Source organism: Rhipicephalus sanguineus, chromosome 5 (genome assembly GCF_013339695.2).
Source record: "Rhipicephalus sanguineus isolate Rsan-2018 chromosome 5, BIME_Rsan_1.4, whole genome shotgun sequence".
Lineage (NCBI taxonomy): Eukaryota > Metazoa > Arthropoda > Arachnida > Ixodida > Ixodidae > Rhipicephalus > Rhipicephalus sanguineus.
Genome location: NC_051180.1, coordinates 35997707 through 36016817, shown reverse-complemented (window position 1 = coordinate 36016817; position 19111 = coordinate 35997707). Strand labels below are relative to the sequence as shown.

The 19111-nt window shown below is 44.1% G+C and overlaps 1 protein-coding gene across 1 annotated transcript; it reads right to left on the bottom strand.

Annotated features, from left to right (window-relative positions):
- Positions 1-789: 789 nt before the first annotated feature.
- LOC119394621 (acid-sensing ion channel 4-B-like) lies at positions 790-18183 on the bottom strand. The gene is made up of 14 exons (XM_049415921.1): positions 17990-18183; positions 16998-17055; positions 15955-16091; positions 14518-14630; positions 12700-12860; positions 10586-10684; positions 8993-9107; positions 7980-8049; positions 6444-6489; positions 5479-5492; positions 4203-4275; positions 2033-2175; positions 1410-1463; positions 790-871 (listed from the first exon to the last, which is right to left on the bottom strand). Exons 1-14 carry the CDS (start codon positions 18169-18171, stop codon positions 790-792), a joined length of 1347 nt encoding a protein of 448 aa, XP_049271878.1. The 5' UTR covers positions 18172-18183.
- Between the last annotated feature and the right edge of the window lie 928 nt (positions 18184-19111).

The window sequence follows — 19111 nt, the reverse complement described above, 5'->3', positions numbered from 1 at the left end:
CGGTTTGTCTGTGCCTGCAAGCACACGACGCGAAAACTGTCGTTCGGGCATGACACGAAAGAATGTTCTCTGATGAGTGCCGCTGCTGTCACATACCGCATCTACTACGAACGGCGAACGTAAACACGGCGTTAATCGTAAGCAGTATCCGGAGGAACGGAGCGATGTGCTGCTTCTCGTAGGCCGCGAGGAAATCTAACAACATGGGAGTTAGTTTCCTACAAACCTTGTTTCAGCATCCCAATTTTAACAATCTGAGCAACACGGCACACGAAAATATGTCGGCATTGCCGTTCCTATCAGCGCCACACGTCGGTACGTACGCTCCGTGCGTGCACATGCGAAGCGCGCTTTGCCTTCAACATGCCGGAAATGCGCACGGCGGCCGCTAGATGGCAGCAGATTTTGCATAAGGTCTCTATAAATAATGTATGTAAGTATTATGCCCATGATGTTTTTCATGAGCCATTACCACATTACGCCAATAATTGCTATGTCCGACAGCTACAATCCATGATGAATTTTTCAATTGAGAATCTGCTATATTAGCCGCGGAGTGAAATTCTTGATGTAATAGAATTGATAATTTAATATTTCTGCCAATTCAGGAGTAACTAATTTGTCTGGAAACACTCCTGTAACAAAATACTCCACTCCCATCGAAGTCCTGGTGCAGAAAGGGCTGTCAGTTTCACAAACACTGTCGATGTATAGAACGGTGCAAGAAACCTGCTTAAACAGATAAGAGGTTATGTTTAGGAATATATCGTGGTTTTCTCTAACATCCTGCTAGTATGAAGGTTGTAACAAAGCCTTCGAGCTACTGGCCACATTCCTACTGCTAGCCAGGTCACCAGGGCGTGGGTTTGTCCTGCGAGAGAATTCAAAATATGCGAAAGTCAAACAAGCACCGACGCCTTTGTCTTCAAGTTCAACGAGCAGGTGCCAAGCTATTTCATGCCAATTGTATATAGCACATAAACGTAAACTACATGAAGCAGCCGCGTGCGTGGCCATCTGCCAATCCTACCTTCTATGTTAGTTGGCAATGCATAATTGTACAACAGATATCGCGAAAGTGTTTTCCCCTTTTAATACGAAACATATTCCTTCCTTTGAGTGATGCTAAGTTCAGCGCCATTCGCAACTGCAGACAGTCGCGCTTTGATGTTCAACTAGGCTACGATCTTCGTCAGTTCTTAGCTCACGGCGATCGTTCATATAGCAACTTTTGCCACATTCAAAGGTCTTGCTGTATCAATAAAAGAAATACGCATAGCGTCCGCTGCGCTTTGAATGGTTTCGAGTTTTAAGAAGACAATGTCCGAGGCGTAGATGCGAGAATTCAATGTTGGCCATGACGCCGTGACGTTTCATAGCTTGCACCTTTCCGTAAGGTGTGTACTCACCTCCAAGCAGGGTAGTCACTTGTGGTGAAAATTCGCGGCTGCTGTGCGCTGCTCCTGGAGCAAAAAGAAAAATGGAGAAGCGAAAACAAATAATTACACAAGCGTAGATAGATAGATAGATAGATAGATAGATAGATAGATAGATAGATAGATAGATAGATAGATAGATAGATAGATAGATAGATAGATAGATAGATAGATAGATAGATAGATAGATAGATAGATAGATAGATAGATAGATAGATAGATAGATAGATAGATAGATAGATAGATAGATAGATAGATAGATAGATAGATAGATAGATAGATAGATAGATAGATAGATAGATAGATAGATAGATAGATAGATAGATAGATAGATAGATAGATAGATAGATAGATAGATAGATAGATAGATAGATAGATAGGTGTGTGTGTGTGTGTGTGTGTGTGTGTGTGTGTGTGTGTGTGTGTGTGTGTGTGTGTGTGTGTGTGTGTGTGTGTGTGTGTGTGTGTGTGTGTGTGTGTGTGTGTGTGTGTGTGTGTGTGTGTGTGTGTGTGTGTGTGTGTGTGTGTGTGTGTGTGTGTGTGTGTGTGCCAGCATGACGTAAGGAAGTCTTCGTAGCAAACAAGATGCTACTAACATTTCGAAGGTCGCCTTTCTTTTCAGAGCTTTCCGCAGGAAAAAGTCTCTCAGCCATTTTTCTGCATCGGTGATGAGAGAGTACAAGGAGAGTCCCAGCCACATGCCGATGTAGCCTCCCATGTAACCAAACGCTTCAATGAGCTGCGAGACAAAGATGGCACAGTGAAAGCAAGAGTCACTAAAAGGCAATTCCTAAAGGCCTTGGAAAAACACAGTCTCATGCAATATGTACAGATGATCTCTACGGTGAAGAATCTTCACAGAAGCATGTCTGCGCCCACACCCGAAAGCAGGCTGGGTGCGTAAATAAGCCACGAAAGGCGATGACGCAATCAGCTTACCAGAAAATAATGGTGAGGAGGCTGGTTGACAAATTTAATTAACAAAATAAAACCACAATTTGTAAGTCGAGGTGGATGAAAAAATCACAGCATATCCACGGAGTGAATGATGATGAGTGGGCGAAGCTGCGGAGGTTCATCGGTAAACCGTGAATCTTCCATGAATTCTGCCCAGTACATCATCACCGACGTGAGATCGGGCGCGTTTATACTAAAGGTTCGATGAGTTATGACGACTTGCAGCTCACTTTAGTTTTACATCTACGCTGTGAATTTTCATTGTTTAGAAAACCATTGCTTTAGAAAACATCTGGCGTCTTTCATTAAGCAGCTGGCGTCTTTTCGTTTTGCTTTAGAAACATCTGGCGTTCTTTCGTTTTGCTTTTACAAAACATCTGGCGTCTTTCGTTGGTTTATTTCATCAATCAACGGCGTTTTGAACAAAATTTTTATTGTTTAATCACGCACAGGAGAAATCTCACCAGGCACTACAAAGGAGGTTAAAAAAAATTGCTGGAGTGGCAATTTTTGCGCAACAGTGAAGCCGTGCCCACCAAAAGATGGCGGCTGCGTTCGCCATCTTACTAGGGGCACGATAAACCATCGGCGTTTGGCGAAGGAAAGCGAGCGTTTTCCACGCATGCCAGAGGAGTTTAATATGGCAATTTTTATGGGTCAGATACTGCTGCAAGTGTGTCTTTGTGCTACTAGTTTTCGTAAGTAAGCCTCAAAGTCATGGCAAATTTTCTTGGACATCAATCGTCAATACTCCTCTCGGCGGGTTACTTTTGTGGGCAACAACGATCTTTTATTTTATTATTAACGTAGCATTTACACTAACAGATCAAAGCCATTTGATCTCTAAGTAGGCAACACCAGAAAAGAGCATGTTTCCGAGCTCTTTGGTGGGCAAAAGCTGGCTTCACTTTCGCTGGCAAGGCATTTCGAGAGCTTCCACTCCAGAATTTCTTTTAAACCTCCTTGAGCACTACCTTGGAGGTAAACAATGGCTGCTAATGGGAATGAGAGACAGAAGAAGTCGGCTTTTAGCTAACACTTACACTTCTACTTCTACTAACGTTTCCTACTGGAACATGCCGATGGCTGCTAATGGGGAATGAGAGACAGAAGAATTCGGCTTTTAGTTAACGCACACGCTGCGAATTTTTTATTGTTCAACAACGCACAGGAAAAATCTCCCACCGGCACCACCTTGGAGGTCAAAGCGTAAGACTGGTTACGCACTACGACTACAACTACGAGGGACGAACGGGTGCCGCCTTAAGGAGCTTCGGCCCTAAAATCATAAGTGAACCCCTAATATAACTCAACTATACGCCAACTATAATGCATGTAGCACGCAGGCAAGATAACTGCTGGTCACGCAGTGTTACAGACCGGATTCCAGGGGGACGCAATAATAATAATAATATCTGGGGTTTAACGTCCCAAAACCACGATATGATTATGAGAGACGCCGTAGTGGAGGGTTCCGGAAATTTCGACCACCTGGGGTTCTTTAACGTGCACCTAAATCTAAGTACACGGGCCTCGAACATTTTCGCCTCCATCGAAAATGCAGCCGCCGCGGCCGGGATTTGATCCCGCGACCTTCGGGTCAGCAGTCGAGCGCCGTAACCACTAGACCACCGTGGCGGGGCCCAGGGGGACGCAGAAAGTCAGGTGGGTGATTAAGTGGATTAGGTGATTAGGCAGAATGGTAACCCGCAGCTGTCTAATTAACATGCACAAGATAAAACTAGAATTTGACGTAAAAAAATGACCTAGAGAAGTGAGGATTACGTCGTTCTGTTGTCGAGATCTTACCGTCAGCTTTGGTTGGTACTCGAAAATCTTCTGAGAGTCGGAGGAAAACTTCACGTACACCGAGAACGAATTCCTGCAATACACGCCGCAAGGGCTCGTCGCATAAAGCCAAGTTAAGTACAGTACGCTAAATAAAGCCCAGTGCAGTAATCTCGCGAAGTTCATATTCTTGCGAGAACATTTTGCATACAAGAAAAGATTAGCTCGCTAAAGGAAGCGCAAGGCTTTCCGACGTCTCTCGTTTAAAGGGCCCCTAAACAACCCCTGAAAATACAAAGAAAGAGCGCGTTATTCTCTTCTGGCGTTTCCCACTTTTTCGGCGCTGTTCGTGACGATAGCAGTCTGTTCACGTGACGTCATGAGGAAAGAAGCTCTCAGTACGAGGAATATCAGTTGTGAATTTCTCCTAGCCTGCTTTGCAATGCAGTCGCAATCCCGCATTGCTTTGTGTCGCGTGAATATCGTGCGCGATCAACTCATTTCACTTCGTTTTGTGCGTTTTCGACTGCGCAAGCGGAGGTAACGATCTGTAGCCGAAAAGCGCGAAATCCCGATAGGCTCAACGATTAGTGCTGACATTGTCCACGTGTTTTATGATGAAATGAGTGGCGAGGAGAAAGCGCCAGTAGGGTGGGTGTTGAAGGCAAGAAAGAAACCACGCTCTCGTCTTTGATGTCGGAGTGATTTAGGGGCCCTTTAATTTACATTTGGCGCACAGACCTTGCGTTTCCTATAAGGCGCTGACTTGCTCGACCCCGCAGGGTCATGCGCATGCATATGCACAAGGTTAGCTTCACGTTACGTTACCAAAGCGCCTCGTAAGGAGACAAAAAGAAAAGAAAGAAAACTAGCTCGTTCACTATTCAGCGGACAGCAGGCCGGTTTGTCATCTGGAGGGCCTTGAAAAAGAAACTGTTCCCATTGCAGTTGCAGATGATCGCGGCACTGTGCCTTAACATTACGACATCAAAGGTCCTACCCACACATCTCACTCCCACTTTTCGCACTGATGAGAACCACACAGCTTCGCAAATCGATAATGTAGGCTACCTAAAATATGACTTGCGTATTAGTAGAATAAGTCCCAACGGGATTCGGCTTTCTCGACCCGATATCTGTCTAGGCTAGGCCTTTATCACTTAGTCATATCTATAGAAAAGACGTTAGCGCGTCTCGTTGAGTGAATCGGCTGACAAGAGCAACCCGGGGGAATAGAAATGGATCAAGTGTACACCAGAAAAAAGACTGCGGCGAGGATTCACAAGTGTACACGTACCTTTCTTTCTCTTTCTGAAAGAAATAGACACAGAAAGATCGTTAGCCACTGCACACAAGTTTTATCTATTTCCCTTTTTTTTCCTCATTGGAAGATCCGCGAAACAGAGACCTATATGCTCAAAAGTGTCCTTTGTTCTAAAAATAGCTCCAGCGGAGGCTACGTTATTATTTTTCTTATTAAAACATTTCGAGTGAGTGAGTCAAGCCGCAGAGGCGAATGCTGAGTGTATACTTACTTCAACATGCAGCCAGATTAGGTGTAGTTATTGTGCACTCGCTAATTCGCAAAATACACGTCCTAACACACTGTACAAGCCTTTTTATTAACAACCTGATCGCATAGTTGGTATATACTTGCATTGGAGCTGATTCATTTTTCGATATTCAGAAATATATTGTCACGTAGAGCTTTTCGCGCTTTCTATACGCCTCGTCGGTGTCTCAATTCTAAGTCCTTGTCAGTCTTATGGACTATTTCTTTAATCAACTATAGCTGCACAATAGCCTCATGAAAGCCCGCAACACTATCGTAGACGGTTTAGAGATCATTTAGTACTGCGAAACTGTATTTTATACTAAAGGTTCTGGATTATTGTGATCAAGCACAGCGCCCGATAGAGTGATTTTTCAAACAATGCTTTTGAATAAGCACGCATAATGAAACACACTTCAGCTGAGTGATACACTCAGATCAGTCGAAAACACAGCTGTCGAAACTATGGATCAAATATTATTTTACACCATTTTGTGTCAAGTGCAATTCGATGCAATAGGAGAGTAATCAGGTGTACGCGGGCTAACCGTGGAATATACATTGTGGTGCCTTATGGTGACGATGCAATTTTTTTTAACTTACTGGAAACCAGAACACGCTAACTAAAAAACTAAAAAACAACATGAACGTCAGCTTCGTGAAACCGAGTCAAAGCCTGCTAAATCGCAAAGCATGTTCGCCCGACTTACCCGATCCTCTCCCAGGCTTGTAAGACGCACATCATACGACGTTTCTCTGAAAGACATGACTTCCTCAATTCATCACGATGTGCTTAAAGTGGGTGACGAAAAAATGGAACGCATCTCCACGAAGTGAATAACGGCGAGTGGGCGAAGCTAGGTCCTAAGGTCCATAATATCTACGTTGTAGTCGCCGACTAGTATAAAGGGTTTGTGCTTGTAGGAGTTTTATATCGTTCTGTTACAATTATGATTGATATTAGTGTACTGTTCAACCCTTTTTTGTGTGTGTCTCACATATCTTACCCAGGTGTTGTCCCATATAATGCAAATTGAGTGACGTAAAGTGACATAAAGAGTCGACGACAAAGCTCAATCCTAAGGTCCATAATGTGTACGTTGAAGTCGCCGACTAATATAAAGGGTTTGTGCTTGTAGGTGTTTTATATTGTTTCGTCACAATTATTATTGTTGTTCTCCTACTGTAAACCTTTTTTTTTTTATTGACATACACACATATGTTTCGACTATAGCATCGGTTTTCTAACCACCATGACAGCGGACAGTGAGCGTCGACGACAAAGCTAGGTCCTAAGGTTCATAGTGTCTACGTTGAAATCGCCGACTAGTGTAAAGTATTTGTTCTTCTAGGTGTTTTATATTGTCCTGTCACAATTATGATTGATATTAGTCAATTGATTTTACACGGTGCTGTGCCGTGAGCACGGACACCACACAGCGGACAAGCCTAAACCCTTAAGGTGCTTCGCCCCTAAAAAATGTACCGTGATAACATTTCTAGTTTTTATTCGCAATGTCCACAACCCGGAGATGAAAGTATGCTTAAGAGGAAGGCACACTAATGCACCATCAACAAACTACAAAAATAAAAATAAAAAAAAACATCGCTATACTACCACAAAGAGGCCCTCCGGGGCAGCTTAGCGGCTGGTGCGTTATGTTGCTACGCTGACCACGTAGCTTCGAATTACGCGTAATTCGATGGTTGTGGATTCGGGCCCCATCGACGGAAAGGGCGTCTCTTTTAGATGCGAAGCATCTTATGGCGGAGTTCAATCCGGTGGTGGTGGCGTGCGGCGTGACCACCCCTACCGCGCATGCGCAAACCCTCTCCCCACACCTCCTCTTCCCTTTTCCCCTCTCCACTTCTCCACTCCCCTTTCCCCTCTCCACTCCTCCTCTCCATTTCCACTCTCCACTTTCCCCCTCCATTCCCCCTCCCCCTCTGAAACACGGGCTCGACATGCCGAAACGCTGCTTCGCATCGCCTCATGGTCCCCTTTAGCGGGAGATGGTGTGATTTTTTCGCCCACTTTAATTAATCTCAACTTGTCATAATTACTATATATACACTATAATAAAAAACAACAAATAATTTCTCCTGTGCTTTCCTCGCCTTAATTGTCCGTTAGATTCACTTGGTTGTGTCTAACGGAGAAACGAGCCCCTCGAACGATTCCACTTGCTTCGGTCCTTCATTGCAGTAACATATATGCATTACTATTAAACGAATGTTATGCTTACTCGCATGGAGCTCCACACTTCTTCATGCACTTCGTTACTGTCTTGTTCGTAATGTGCTTGTCGCAGATGGCTAGAAAAGAATAAATACAGAGTTACAGAATAAGTACTCTGCATCAAACCTTGTGCGGCTGAACAATGTATGTAGTGGCATTCTTTACTCGGTTAATATTTATCGCTTCAGCGTCTATTTTCCTTAAACCTAAGTCTCTTCGTTCTCGCAGTCGATATTGTGCCACAAGAGCCCCGTGTAACCTACAAGTGACAAAAGGTGGCTGCGCTCTGCCGACTATTGTGGCGTTCACATCGACCACATCAATACAGCTACCTGTATTGTTAAACGTAAAGCAGCTCTCGTTAAAGCTGAAAACACCTAGCTAAGCTTGAGGGATATATTTCTAGAATGGCAATTAAGTGAGGTTGGTGTGCCAGTGAGCGTGAAAAAGACAGGTGGTACGCCCATACTAGGTATTTCCCGCGCAAGCTTCCCGCGTAATTGAAGACAAACACCTACAGCGTCTAGTTGAAGCTAGTTATTCGTTAATACAAAATTGGGAACTATGAAGCTCAAAAGTAAACACTAACTAAAATTCCTTGCCTCTCTATATATAGGCAAACAGGTTATTACGTGAAGTCAAACCTGTGTTGCTACCAAGATGTCCAAGGTGCCGCCGAGAGCGCGCTTAATACTTAACAAAGGTAATAATAATAATAACCATCATCATCATCATTTATTAACCCTTAAGGGCCCTGGGTGGGCGCTATTAAACCTCTCCGCTATGTAGGTACTCTATAGCGGAGAGGTTTTCGCGCAGTAATCTACACTTTTCAATGTGATCGACTGTTACTCATTTGCGTTGCTTTAGGCTCTTGCGTAATGCGCCAAACATTGAAGCAATCATTAAATAAAGGGCTGCCAGCCAGCGTGTTCGATATGACGGCGGTACAACAAACAGGCAGAGAGAAATAGGCTGAGCTAAGTCCCACCGAGTTCCCCCGTGATGACGAAAACTCACCCGTGTTTTGGTAGCTGCATGTCGGTACATTAAAGTTGAAGCCATACTCGTGCAGAGGCCTGATGCAGTTACAAATTTTAATTTCTTGTTTTATAAGGCATTCTTGAATGCACAGCTGTCAAGGGAAAAAAAGCAAAGGAAAAACATTAAAATAAAAATTAAGCAGTCACGCCACACTTCCGAATTAACACACTTTTCATTGGCAAGAAGATAACTTTTAAGGGCTCGTTTTTCTTTGTTAGAAACAATATTAATGAAAACTAACAGACAATAATGCCAAGGAAGGTATAGGGGGTGTTATTTGTAGTAATTAGGATATAAATGTGAAGAAAGTAAAGTGGACAAAAAGATAACTTTCCGACGGCAGGGACCGAACCTGCGACCTTCGAATAACGCGTCCGATGCTCTACCACTGAGCTACGGCGGCGGTCATCCTCCCGTCCACTTTATGGGGTATATAAGTGCATTTAAACCTAGAAGTGTTAGTCAGGCGCCAATCGCAGCCATGGCGGCGAGTGCGGAGCACTCTTTTTCTGCCTGTTGGCGTCACGCAGCACGTGATCTTTTTACGAGCCGGCAGCTGACCAATAATCCCTCGCATACCACCTGAAGGCATCAAGTCTGCCAGAACGAGACCCTCGCTACGAATGAAGGAAGGAAGATAACTTTTAAGGGTTAGTTTTTCTTTGTTAGACACAATATTAATGAAAACTATAACAGACAATAATTCCAAGGAAGATATAGCGGGTGTTATTTGTAGCAATTAGGATATAAATGTGAAGAAAGTAAAGTGGACGAAAAGATAACTTGCCGCCGGCAGGGACCCATTGGCAAGATGTAAAAGCTCTCATAACTCGGCTGGCTCTTTTTTGTTTCCTTTTCTGTTTACTTCCCTTTTTTTTATTGCGTGCGTTTTCTTTATTCGATTTTCTTTCATCACTTTATGTTCATTCTGGTCGAACTGCGCAGTGGGACGAGACAAGAAGAGAAGGGCAAGACAAATAAACGAGAACTGCCACTCGTTTGTGTCGCCTTTCTCTTCGTGTCTCGTCCCACTGTGCAATTCGACCAGAATGAACTCGTACCAACTCGCCCAACTCTCCACGCTGCTTAATCACTTGATGTGTTCGGTGAATTTTTTTTCTAGCACCCACTCTCCGCTAAACTTAGCGTTAATTGCTGTCGACGCACCAGCCCACTCTGGGGGATTGGCCAAGAAGTCATCTTATGAAAAAAAAAATTTTTAAGTATCTTGAGTATTGAATGCTGATGCCAATAAAAAGAACAAATAACGTCCGAGCTTCTCTGTCTCTTCATCCTTTTATTATTTTTTTTTTTGCCGACCGAAGCTCACTGTCCACTACAACGCTATCGCATGTCCGATGCCCACTACACCTTCATTTCACTTCTCTATCGTCCCGTCCTAGGAACCGTATCACACACACCTGCATCGGGAACTTTTTTTATTATTGTTATTATATGTTGTTTAGGATATGTTAGCGCTTTTGTATAGCGCCGGCTACTCCTTTAGTCCCGGAAAAAATAAAGGCACTAAGTACGTAATAAACCCAATGACACGGGTAAATCACTTACGTCTTGAGTTAGGTAACCCAGGAACTCGTCCTTCTTTCCTGCTGCTTTGTAATCCGAACATCTCGATGCGAACGGAGGTGGTAGACGGCGAACCGTTTGCTGGAAGAATACAGAATGCGAAACAGTAGTCAAGTACGAAGACAGCCTAATGAGCGAAACGCCAAAATAGTTTCACACCACGCTGGACTAAGAATAAAGTGCAAATTACATAGAGCTAGCACATCCGTGCGACCATGCGCACTTCACGATGATTTAATTTAGTGGTCCATACTCCTAGTAATTGCGTTGCAGTGGGCCAGGAAACGAAACGGGTTGCCTTTTCTGAGTTTCGGCGAGTCGGTTACACTAGGAAGGTTCGCAAGCGGTATCGCTGACGTCAAATACAAAGCAGGAGCAAGGAATGAATCGCCAATGCAATATGGGTCGTCGTCCACTATTTAATAATCAGTCGGTCGATCGATCAATCAATCAATCAATCAATCAATCAATCAATCAATCAATGGAACTTTATTTTCATGAACAAAAAATTGCACATTTGGATCGATATCCTAAAATGGCTAGTGGCCGGTCCAATACAATATGCAACAAAAAAGAAAACAAAAAAAGAGAACATATATACATGCAAGCATACGCGTACACATTCAAGCCATACAAACTTCATTCATTCACTAGAAATGGTTCAAAATAGCTCTACGCGTTTCACTCTTTCCAACTACAACAGAACAGCAAGCATACCTTCCATGAAATCAAACCTCGGTCTGTCACCTCTTGCATCTCGGCATACAATATTTCGTACAAGCATCTTTCACGCCATATTTCATCATCCTCAGTTCCGTGACGAATTCATATTGTCACCCTCTGTATGATTCATCTCGCCTAGATCACGTGCTCCTTTTAGTACGTGTTCCTTTTTGCAGAACCGAAGACTTTATTCAGCCTTTTCTACCAAGGACATTAGAAGAGTGGAATCACCTTCCTCCGCATTGAACCTCCATCACAAATCACCAACTGTTCAAGAATGCCTCAGTTAACGTTCTATAACTAGAATTTTATGTGTTTGCTCATTTTTTGTTGTGTATATTCTGTTTTCTCCGTAAGCACTCCCCTCTCTAATGCAAATATAAAATTTACCCTTGTGATAGATACATAGCTACGCTTTAAAAAGGAAAGCAGTGAACGACAATTTCTTCCGACATATACACAAGGTTAGATGTTTTTAATTGACAGAAACAATGAATTGCACTCCACGCTGAAATTACGTCCAGTTGCAATCACAAGGGGGCTCATGATCCACATTTTAGTTAAGTTTACATAGTTCCATATCTTAACTCCCACACTCCGGTCTAGGCAGGAGCAGTCCTTCGCAAGAGGAGAAATCCTGACGAATCCAAGGCGGATCCTTCGCAACGGCTTACCCCGCGGCGAGAAAGTCGAAGCGCGCAATATTGCTTCGAGGCAACGGATGAGAGCGTCGCACGGAACAAGTAAAAGGCGATGGAGCTCGCCGCGGTGGTATAGCGGTTACGGCGCTCGGCTGCTGACACGAAGGTCGCGGGTTCGATCCCGGCCGCGGCGGTCACATTTCGATGGAGGCGAAATGGTAGAGGCCCGTGTACTTAGATTTAGGTGCACGTTAAAGAACACCAGATGGTCGAAATTTCCGGAGCCCTCCACCACGGCGTCTCTCATAATTATATCGTGGTTTTGGGACGTAAAAACCCCAGATATTAATATTATTTATCGTCAGAGGAAACGAGAGCACTGGACGGACGAGATATAGACAAAATAATTGCTGGTTCGTGGGGTGGAGGAGCAGGTGGTCTGAGCGTGGTTATAGAGCGACGAAAGCAACTGCGTTCAGCTGCTTTTCGTCGACTTTCTTCGCTCACACTTGCGCACGCAAGAGTCATCGGTGTTTTCGCCGTTTCCTAGATTTTCGCTATACTATTGTCATTTAAATCGCGAAACAGTGGTTTTGAAGGCGCGCCCTTGCCCAGTGGCACTAAAAAGAAGGGCGAACCACCGCGCCGACTATTCCACTTTGCTTTTTCGATTATTATTGTACACTCATGTCGGCAGATGAGTGAAGGCAATCTTCTTAGCGAGAAACGTACCTGTGCCACGGAGACAGTGTATGTGAGTCCTGGCTTGACTGTGATGGACGACAGCCGGTCTGGTGGACACGTCTCCGACCTGTGGATGACTAGCGGCAGCTTGTCTGTGCTCTGCAGCTGTAGAACTCTACTCGGAGACCACGCAGCACGAAGAGAGAGCTCTGCAAATGCACTGCTGCATTGTTAAACGGACGCTAAAAAGAAAAATGATCTTTCTTGTATTAGTAAAGTACTCTTTAACGATACCAAAAACAACGCGCTTGCTGCGAGAAGACGCTTAGTAAGCCAGAAAACGCGCAAAAAGAAAATGCGGGAGGCGATGCCAGTTCTCTCACCAGTCGCCGTGACGTCGTAGATTTTGACGGCGTCTACCAGAGCCTACGTAGTTCCTAATTGGTAAAAATTAAGTACATTGTCTTCTGAGGGAACCAGAGACTTAACATACCAAGTTTCAGGAAATTTCGTTGAGCCAATGTGGCCAAAATACGAAAAAGCCCTTTGAAATCCGTGACGTCACCATGGGAGATTTCGGCGAGAAATTTAAAGGTGAGATTTTTAGACTGATTTTTTAATCTATCAATGAACCTGTGGTGGTGAAATTGACGACACTAGTGCCTTCAGAGTACATTTTATCAGTCTAAACTAATTTATTGTTTAATGCTAGTATTCCCTTACCACATGATTGCACAACCAGCTACAGCATGGTCGGTCGCATTATCATGTATAATGTATCAACCGAGTATGCCACGACGTTGTGAACTTCTGATTGACAGCTTCGTCGTGATGACATTGTCGAGGTCACTATCCTTAACACTCTGCAATTCACACAATACAAGAAAATGCACTTCTTTTTACACAATAATAGCTCATCAGCGACATTTCTGACGTCAGGAAAGCCATGGTCTCTCACTGGTTGATTCTTTTGTGGTTGCAGGTAGTCAGGTTGAGAAACTGTCGGTATAATGTACGGTAAAAAAAACATGGAATTCAGTCGACATTCGTGCAAATGATGGCCCACAAAAGTCATCACTTATCTACACCGCTAGCTTCTTCTATGATGAGTCAAAATGCACATGTCCAAGGTAGCTACTATAATTTCGTATTTACAGGTTCTATATTTGTTGGTCTTGTCTAGCACTCTCATTTACACAACACTTACGAGAACGGAAATCTGGGCGAGTTTGTAAGAATTCATTAGAGAGCAGGTAGCGCAAAAAAAAACAAAGAAAACGTATACATAAGCCAGTCTCGTGTTTGTGTTCCTGGCTTGTGTCTACGTATTTTTTTTTTTTTGTGCTACCTGCTCTACGAAACACAACACTGATAATAATGAACCATAACCGACTTATCGTTTCCGTCCAGTTCTACCACAGCCTTTGCGCTAGAATTAACATGAGCAGCAAATTTTTACGCATATTGCCCTGCTGTATTTTCCTTTATGGTCTCTACACTTAGCCTGACCTTCTTTCGTTACTGTCTTTTCTACTCTCGCTATTTATGTCTATTTTATTTCTACCATCACCTGTAAAACTTGTGTACAACACTCGCAATATCTTGAATTTCACGTTCAAAAAGTCTGTAATAAACTTTCCGCGCGCTTTATTGTTCGTGACGCTTCCTGAGGCCATTGTTAATATATTATCACGTCGCTTCTCTTATTATATTACAAAAAAGGTCTTTCGCGTCTCTCTAATCATCTCTTCGCCATTGTACCACCCGCATCATCATCGGCGATAATGAAAGCAGGGAGGATGACGAGAAAAAACTTTTAAAAAATGCTACAAGGTTAGAGCGAAGTACAGAAAAGGCAGCACGAACCCCACGTCCAAGGAACCTTGCATTTATGGAATCGGTGATTCTGGTCCGCCCACTGGTTGGCGTCAACAGTGTAGCACATGGAAGCGGGAGACCGGAAATACGTCATCCTCATCCTGCAATTTAATCGATGAGAAGTTGTGTTTTCCGTGAGTGTTTCTTTGTTTCTTTATAAAATTTGCGTTTCCCGGTGTGATTCCCTTACGGAAAACCAACGTGGATATTGTATAACCAGACAATGCTTAATAATAGGCAGCCAGGTCGTCTCCCGATTAGAACATTAAAAAACTAAACATACACGTTCCCGTTACGTACTTTCTTTTCAAGCTAATTAAGTTCCTGTCTCTATAGCGACTAAAGACACCAACAATCATCACGATAGTGGCGCTAATAATGTTGACAAAATAACCACGCAAGCGAGCGAAATGCGACTCTGCCCACCTCCTGGCATGCACTGCCCTCGACTGAGAAGAAAAAAGTCACAGTTTCGCCGCAAGGTCGAAGCAATGAATGCGATAGCAAGAAACTAATGCTATATGAAGTGAGGCTCGCCAATGTATGCTCTCAGTTTGAACAGCGCTCCTGTTGCAAAGGCGGCCGAAGCAGCGAAGGAAACTATATCGTGCTTCAAGTGCCGAGCTGTGACACTTGATAGTTCGCGCTCATCTTCTGTTTGTTCGTTTAGCGGCGTCCCTTGAGCTCGAGTGACTTTCGTACGCTCCGTAACATGAGCGCGGACATCACGGTGAAAGCTCGAAACATCCCTCTTCCCCTCACCACGAGAAAACCGCGCGAGCAGATAGCGGAAGGGCAAGGTTCTCCCTGCGCAAATATGACAAGAAGCGAGCGAGCTCGCCGACGACTTTTAAATCCGCCCGTCGCGCTCCTCGCGCCATCTCGCTGGTAATGAAGAAACGCTTATAAGCGCCTGCCGTCTCTGAGTCCTGCCAGCGGTAAAGGGTGTGTAACGCTCGCCGTTAGCTACCTGAAGGGTCTGCGCTTTCTGGCGTAGTGGTTAGCGCCACGCGCTGCGGAATGAGAGGCCGCTGGTTCGAGTCCGCGCTTCCGAAGCTTTTTTCTGAATCATTTTTCTTTGGAACATTGATATATATATATATATATATATATATATATATATATATATATATATATATATATACATATATATATATATATATATATATATATATATATATATATATATATATATATATATATATATATATATATATATATATATATATATATATATACGGTGCATGACGGCGGCGACGGCAAAATCCAGCCGAGACTGTCCATATAATTGCTATCGCAATAAAAGAAGAAGATGGCGTTCGCCTAGAAATCGTCTTAGACGAATGCGAAATGGACCGTGTGACTCTTTTTTACCATTGCAGAAAGGCCTGAATGCGTTAATAGTGAAGCCATGAAGCTGCTTACACTTCTAGGCAGTTGAAGGAGAAACAAGAGCTGACAGTGGAGCGCATGCTGCAACGGAACAGGTCCCGCTGCTCCAAGGCGATGCGCTGCCGCATCTCCGGCTCGAACTGGATCTGGTAGACATCCTCGGCCAGCGTCTGTGTGCAGCAACGGGGCTGTCAACACTTAAGCCAACGTAATGAGGGAATCCGAGGCGCGGAACTTGCATACGAACAGGATTGTCGACTATCGAATCATATCCGCGTTGGCTCATTTATCTACTATATCTCCCCGAGTGCTTACATTCAGATGCACGTTAAAGAACCCCAGGCGGTCGAAATTGATCCGGAGTCCGCCACTACAGGGTTCTGAAATCATATCGCGGTTTGGCACGTACATCCCGGCATTTATTGTTAAAGTACGCCTCAATGAATGTCGATAAAAGGCACCTCCGTTTTCCAGCATTCCAAAGAATGATGAAATAGCACCACACCGCAGCATATATAACTACACTGCAGAAATTAAACTATACATATAACAACAAACATATGAGAAACCACTGAAAAATAACTGCAGCGCATTCTTACTTCAAAGAACAAGCCATATACGGCTCCGACGTACTCTCGGTGTTACGCGGAGCGATAATTTCGCCGGTCTTGTTTAGCTTATGAAGCGGTATTGGAAGTGCGCGTTTCACAGCAATGGTTGAGACTACAAGGTAAGGCTGCAGGAGCGCAGCTCAATTAGCCACGGATCATCAAGCCCACTACTCATTCCTAGGTCATCGCGCCGGTGAAGGTAAAAATGCACTACTGTTCGCATTTTAACAACCGTTAACGATAGTACGCTTCTTCGTTAACTGTCATTGCTGGCTATGGCCGATTCTGTCAGAGGACACGCCAGACACTGCTCAATTCTCATGTTATGAGTGCGCAGTAGACTACGTCTAGCCTCAGTAATTCCGTTCCCTGCCAAAGAGACACGTTTTGGTAACAAAGGAAAATTATCATCGCATAGAAGAACTTTCCGGTCACAAATAACTATATTGAGGCATCAGCACTTACCTGAGCTTCAACAGTGCACGCTTTCGGGTACAGCTCGCACAGCCGTGATGCATTGATCCTGCAGGGAAAGTCGTGAATACTGCAGTATAACTGCTAGCTGGAAAATGGGTAAATCATTGCAAGAAACGTAAACAGCGCCAATGACAAGTTACTGTGGAATAATACAAGATAGGATGGTTTCTTGTCCCTTTGGTAGCCTGTGTAACCCAGGCCCGTAGCCAGGAATTTTTTTTTTTTTCGGGGAGGGGGGGAGGGGGGGACTTGTTGAAAACCTTGACTATTTGAGAAAAACAACTATTTTCGTTATTTTTGGTAAACACACCTACACCAAAATGTCGAGGAGGGGGGGGACTTTATGACAAAGGTTACACCAGGCCCGTGGCCAGGTGGGGGGGGGGGGGTGGCCGGGACCGTAGCCCCCGCCCCCCTGGCTACGGGCCTAGTGTAACCTTTGTCATAAAGCTTTCCACTAATATTACAGATTTCTACAGAACGACGCCTGGCTACAGTTGATTAGGATTCATAACTTAGACGGAGCAGCGCAACACGACATGTATACCGAGTATAAGAAGACACACACAGTGATGACACGTGCGATCGCAAATAAACGTTTAGTTGAATGTTAGCGGCGTGTATGTGCCTTCTTATATCGGTCCCTGTCACGTGGTGCTGCCACGTGTAAGTAATGACTATTATTGAGGAATCCGCACTGTAATATATAAGACACCGCGGTATTATATACGTTCTTCCAATGTACAAGTGTTTCATTAAGAAAGCATATCGTGGCCTTTGTGCTGTTGAACCCCATCCTATTGTGTTACCTGTTACCTCGCAACGTTTATCTTGCACGGGTGACTGCTCTATTCTAGTAAAGTTGACTGCTTCACACGTCTCATGACTAAGTGAGGTTATTACGTAATTGGCAGTGCATAAATCAAAGCTTCTAGTGACGTCACGTCAAGTAACAAGTCGTTACGAGCGAGCATACTCACCAGCTTTCGACGCACACGGTCAGTCCAGGAAAAAGTATGTTCTGGCGCACTTCCTCGATGATGGTCACCGTGAACGGGTATCGCCGGTACATCTCAATGATCTCCGACGTTTGGTACAAGAAGCCGCACATGCAGAACAGCCATACCAGCACCCGCACGACGGTCGACGAATGCAAGTTCATCCTGGAGCTCAAATACAACCAAATGGTGGCTGTACGGCGCTTCGTTCGCATGACTGCATGCAACGTGATCTCCGGAAAGTTTTCTTTTAACACGAAAAGTGTTTTATGCCGGGGTCCACCAAGACTTTCTGACGCATTTCCATCACGGAAATACGTCAGCAAAATGAACGTCATCAGATGGCAAAGAAAAAAAACTATAAGAAAAAGTTCCGTTCGCAGGAGTCAAACCCGTTACCTCTCTCGGGCCGCTACGATGGTTGGCGGGCGTTTATTTCAATTTTCTGTGACTCGTCGTTGCATTTTGACACATTTACATTTACGTTACTCTGCATATTACGTTACATTTAGAAATGGAAAGTCAGCATATTGAGCTACACCCGCCGTGGTAGCTTAGCACGTATATGGTGTCGCGTTACGAAGCTCGAGGACACGGGTTCGATTCCCGGCCACGGCGGCCGCATTTTTATGGGGTCGAAATGCAAAAAACACCCGTGTGCTTATATTTAAGTGCCCGTTAAAGAACCCCAGGCGGTCGAAATCAATCCGGAGTCCCACACTACGGCGCGCCCCATAATCGTATCGTGGTTTTGGCTCGTAAAACCCGAGCAGTTATATTATTATATTGCGCTACGTAGAACACTTACACTTTAGGATGCAAATTTGGGCGTGATTTTGCACGTTTGGATACGTATGTTCTTTTTGTCTTACATTTTATTTTTATCCTAACAACCAAGTGGAAAGGGGTAGCCTTCGCCTAGAAATGGCGACAACAACCTTCACTGCATTGTTTTACTTTGCGCTTTCATTGTTGGAAAATTGTCTGTTTAAAGTTGTATTTTGCGGTTTTACAGTTGGATGCTTAGACCAGCATCGTTTAACTTACAGCATTGTTTTACTTTTTTTAACTACTGCTGTATTTTATCCAACCTCCATGCACTTA

Coding starts and splice junctions, on each gene's coding strand:
- LOC119394621 (XM_049415921.1), bottom strand. CDS start 18,171: ATGAACTTGCATTCGTCGACCGTCGTGCGGGTGCTGGTATGGCTGTTC. Junction 17,056..17,989: donor ACCGTGTGCGTCGAAAGCTG/GTGAGTATGCTC, acceptor CTTTCCCTGCAG/GATCAATGCATCACGGCTGT. Junction 1,464..2,032: donor AGAAAGGCGACCTTCGAAAT/GTTAGTAGCATC, acceptor TTTTTGCTCCAG/GAGCAGCGCACAGCAGCCGC.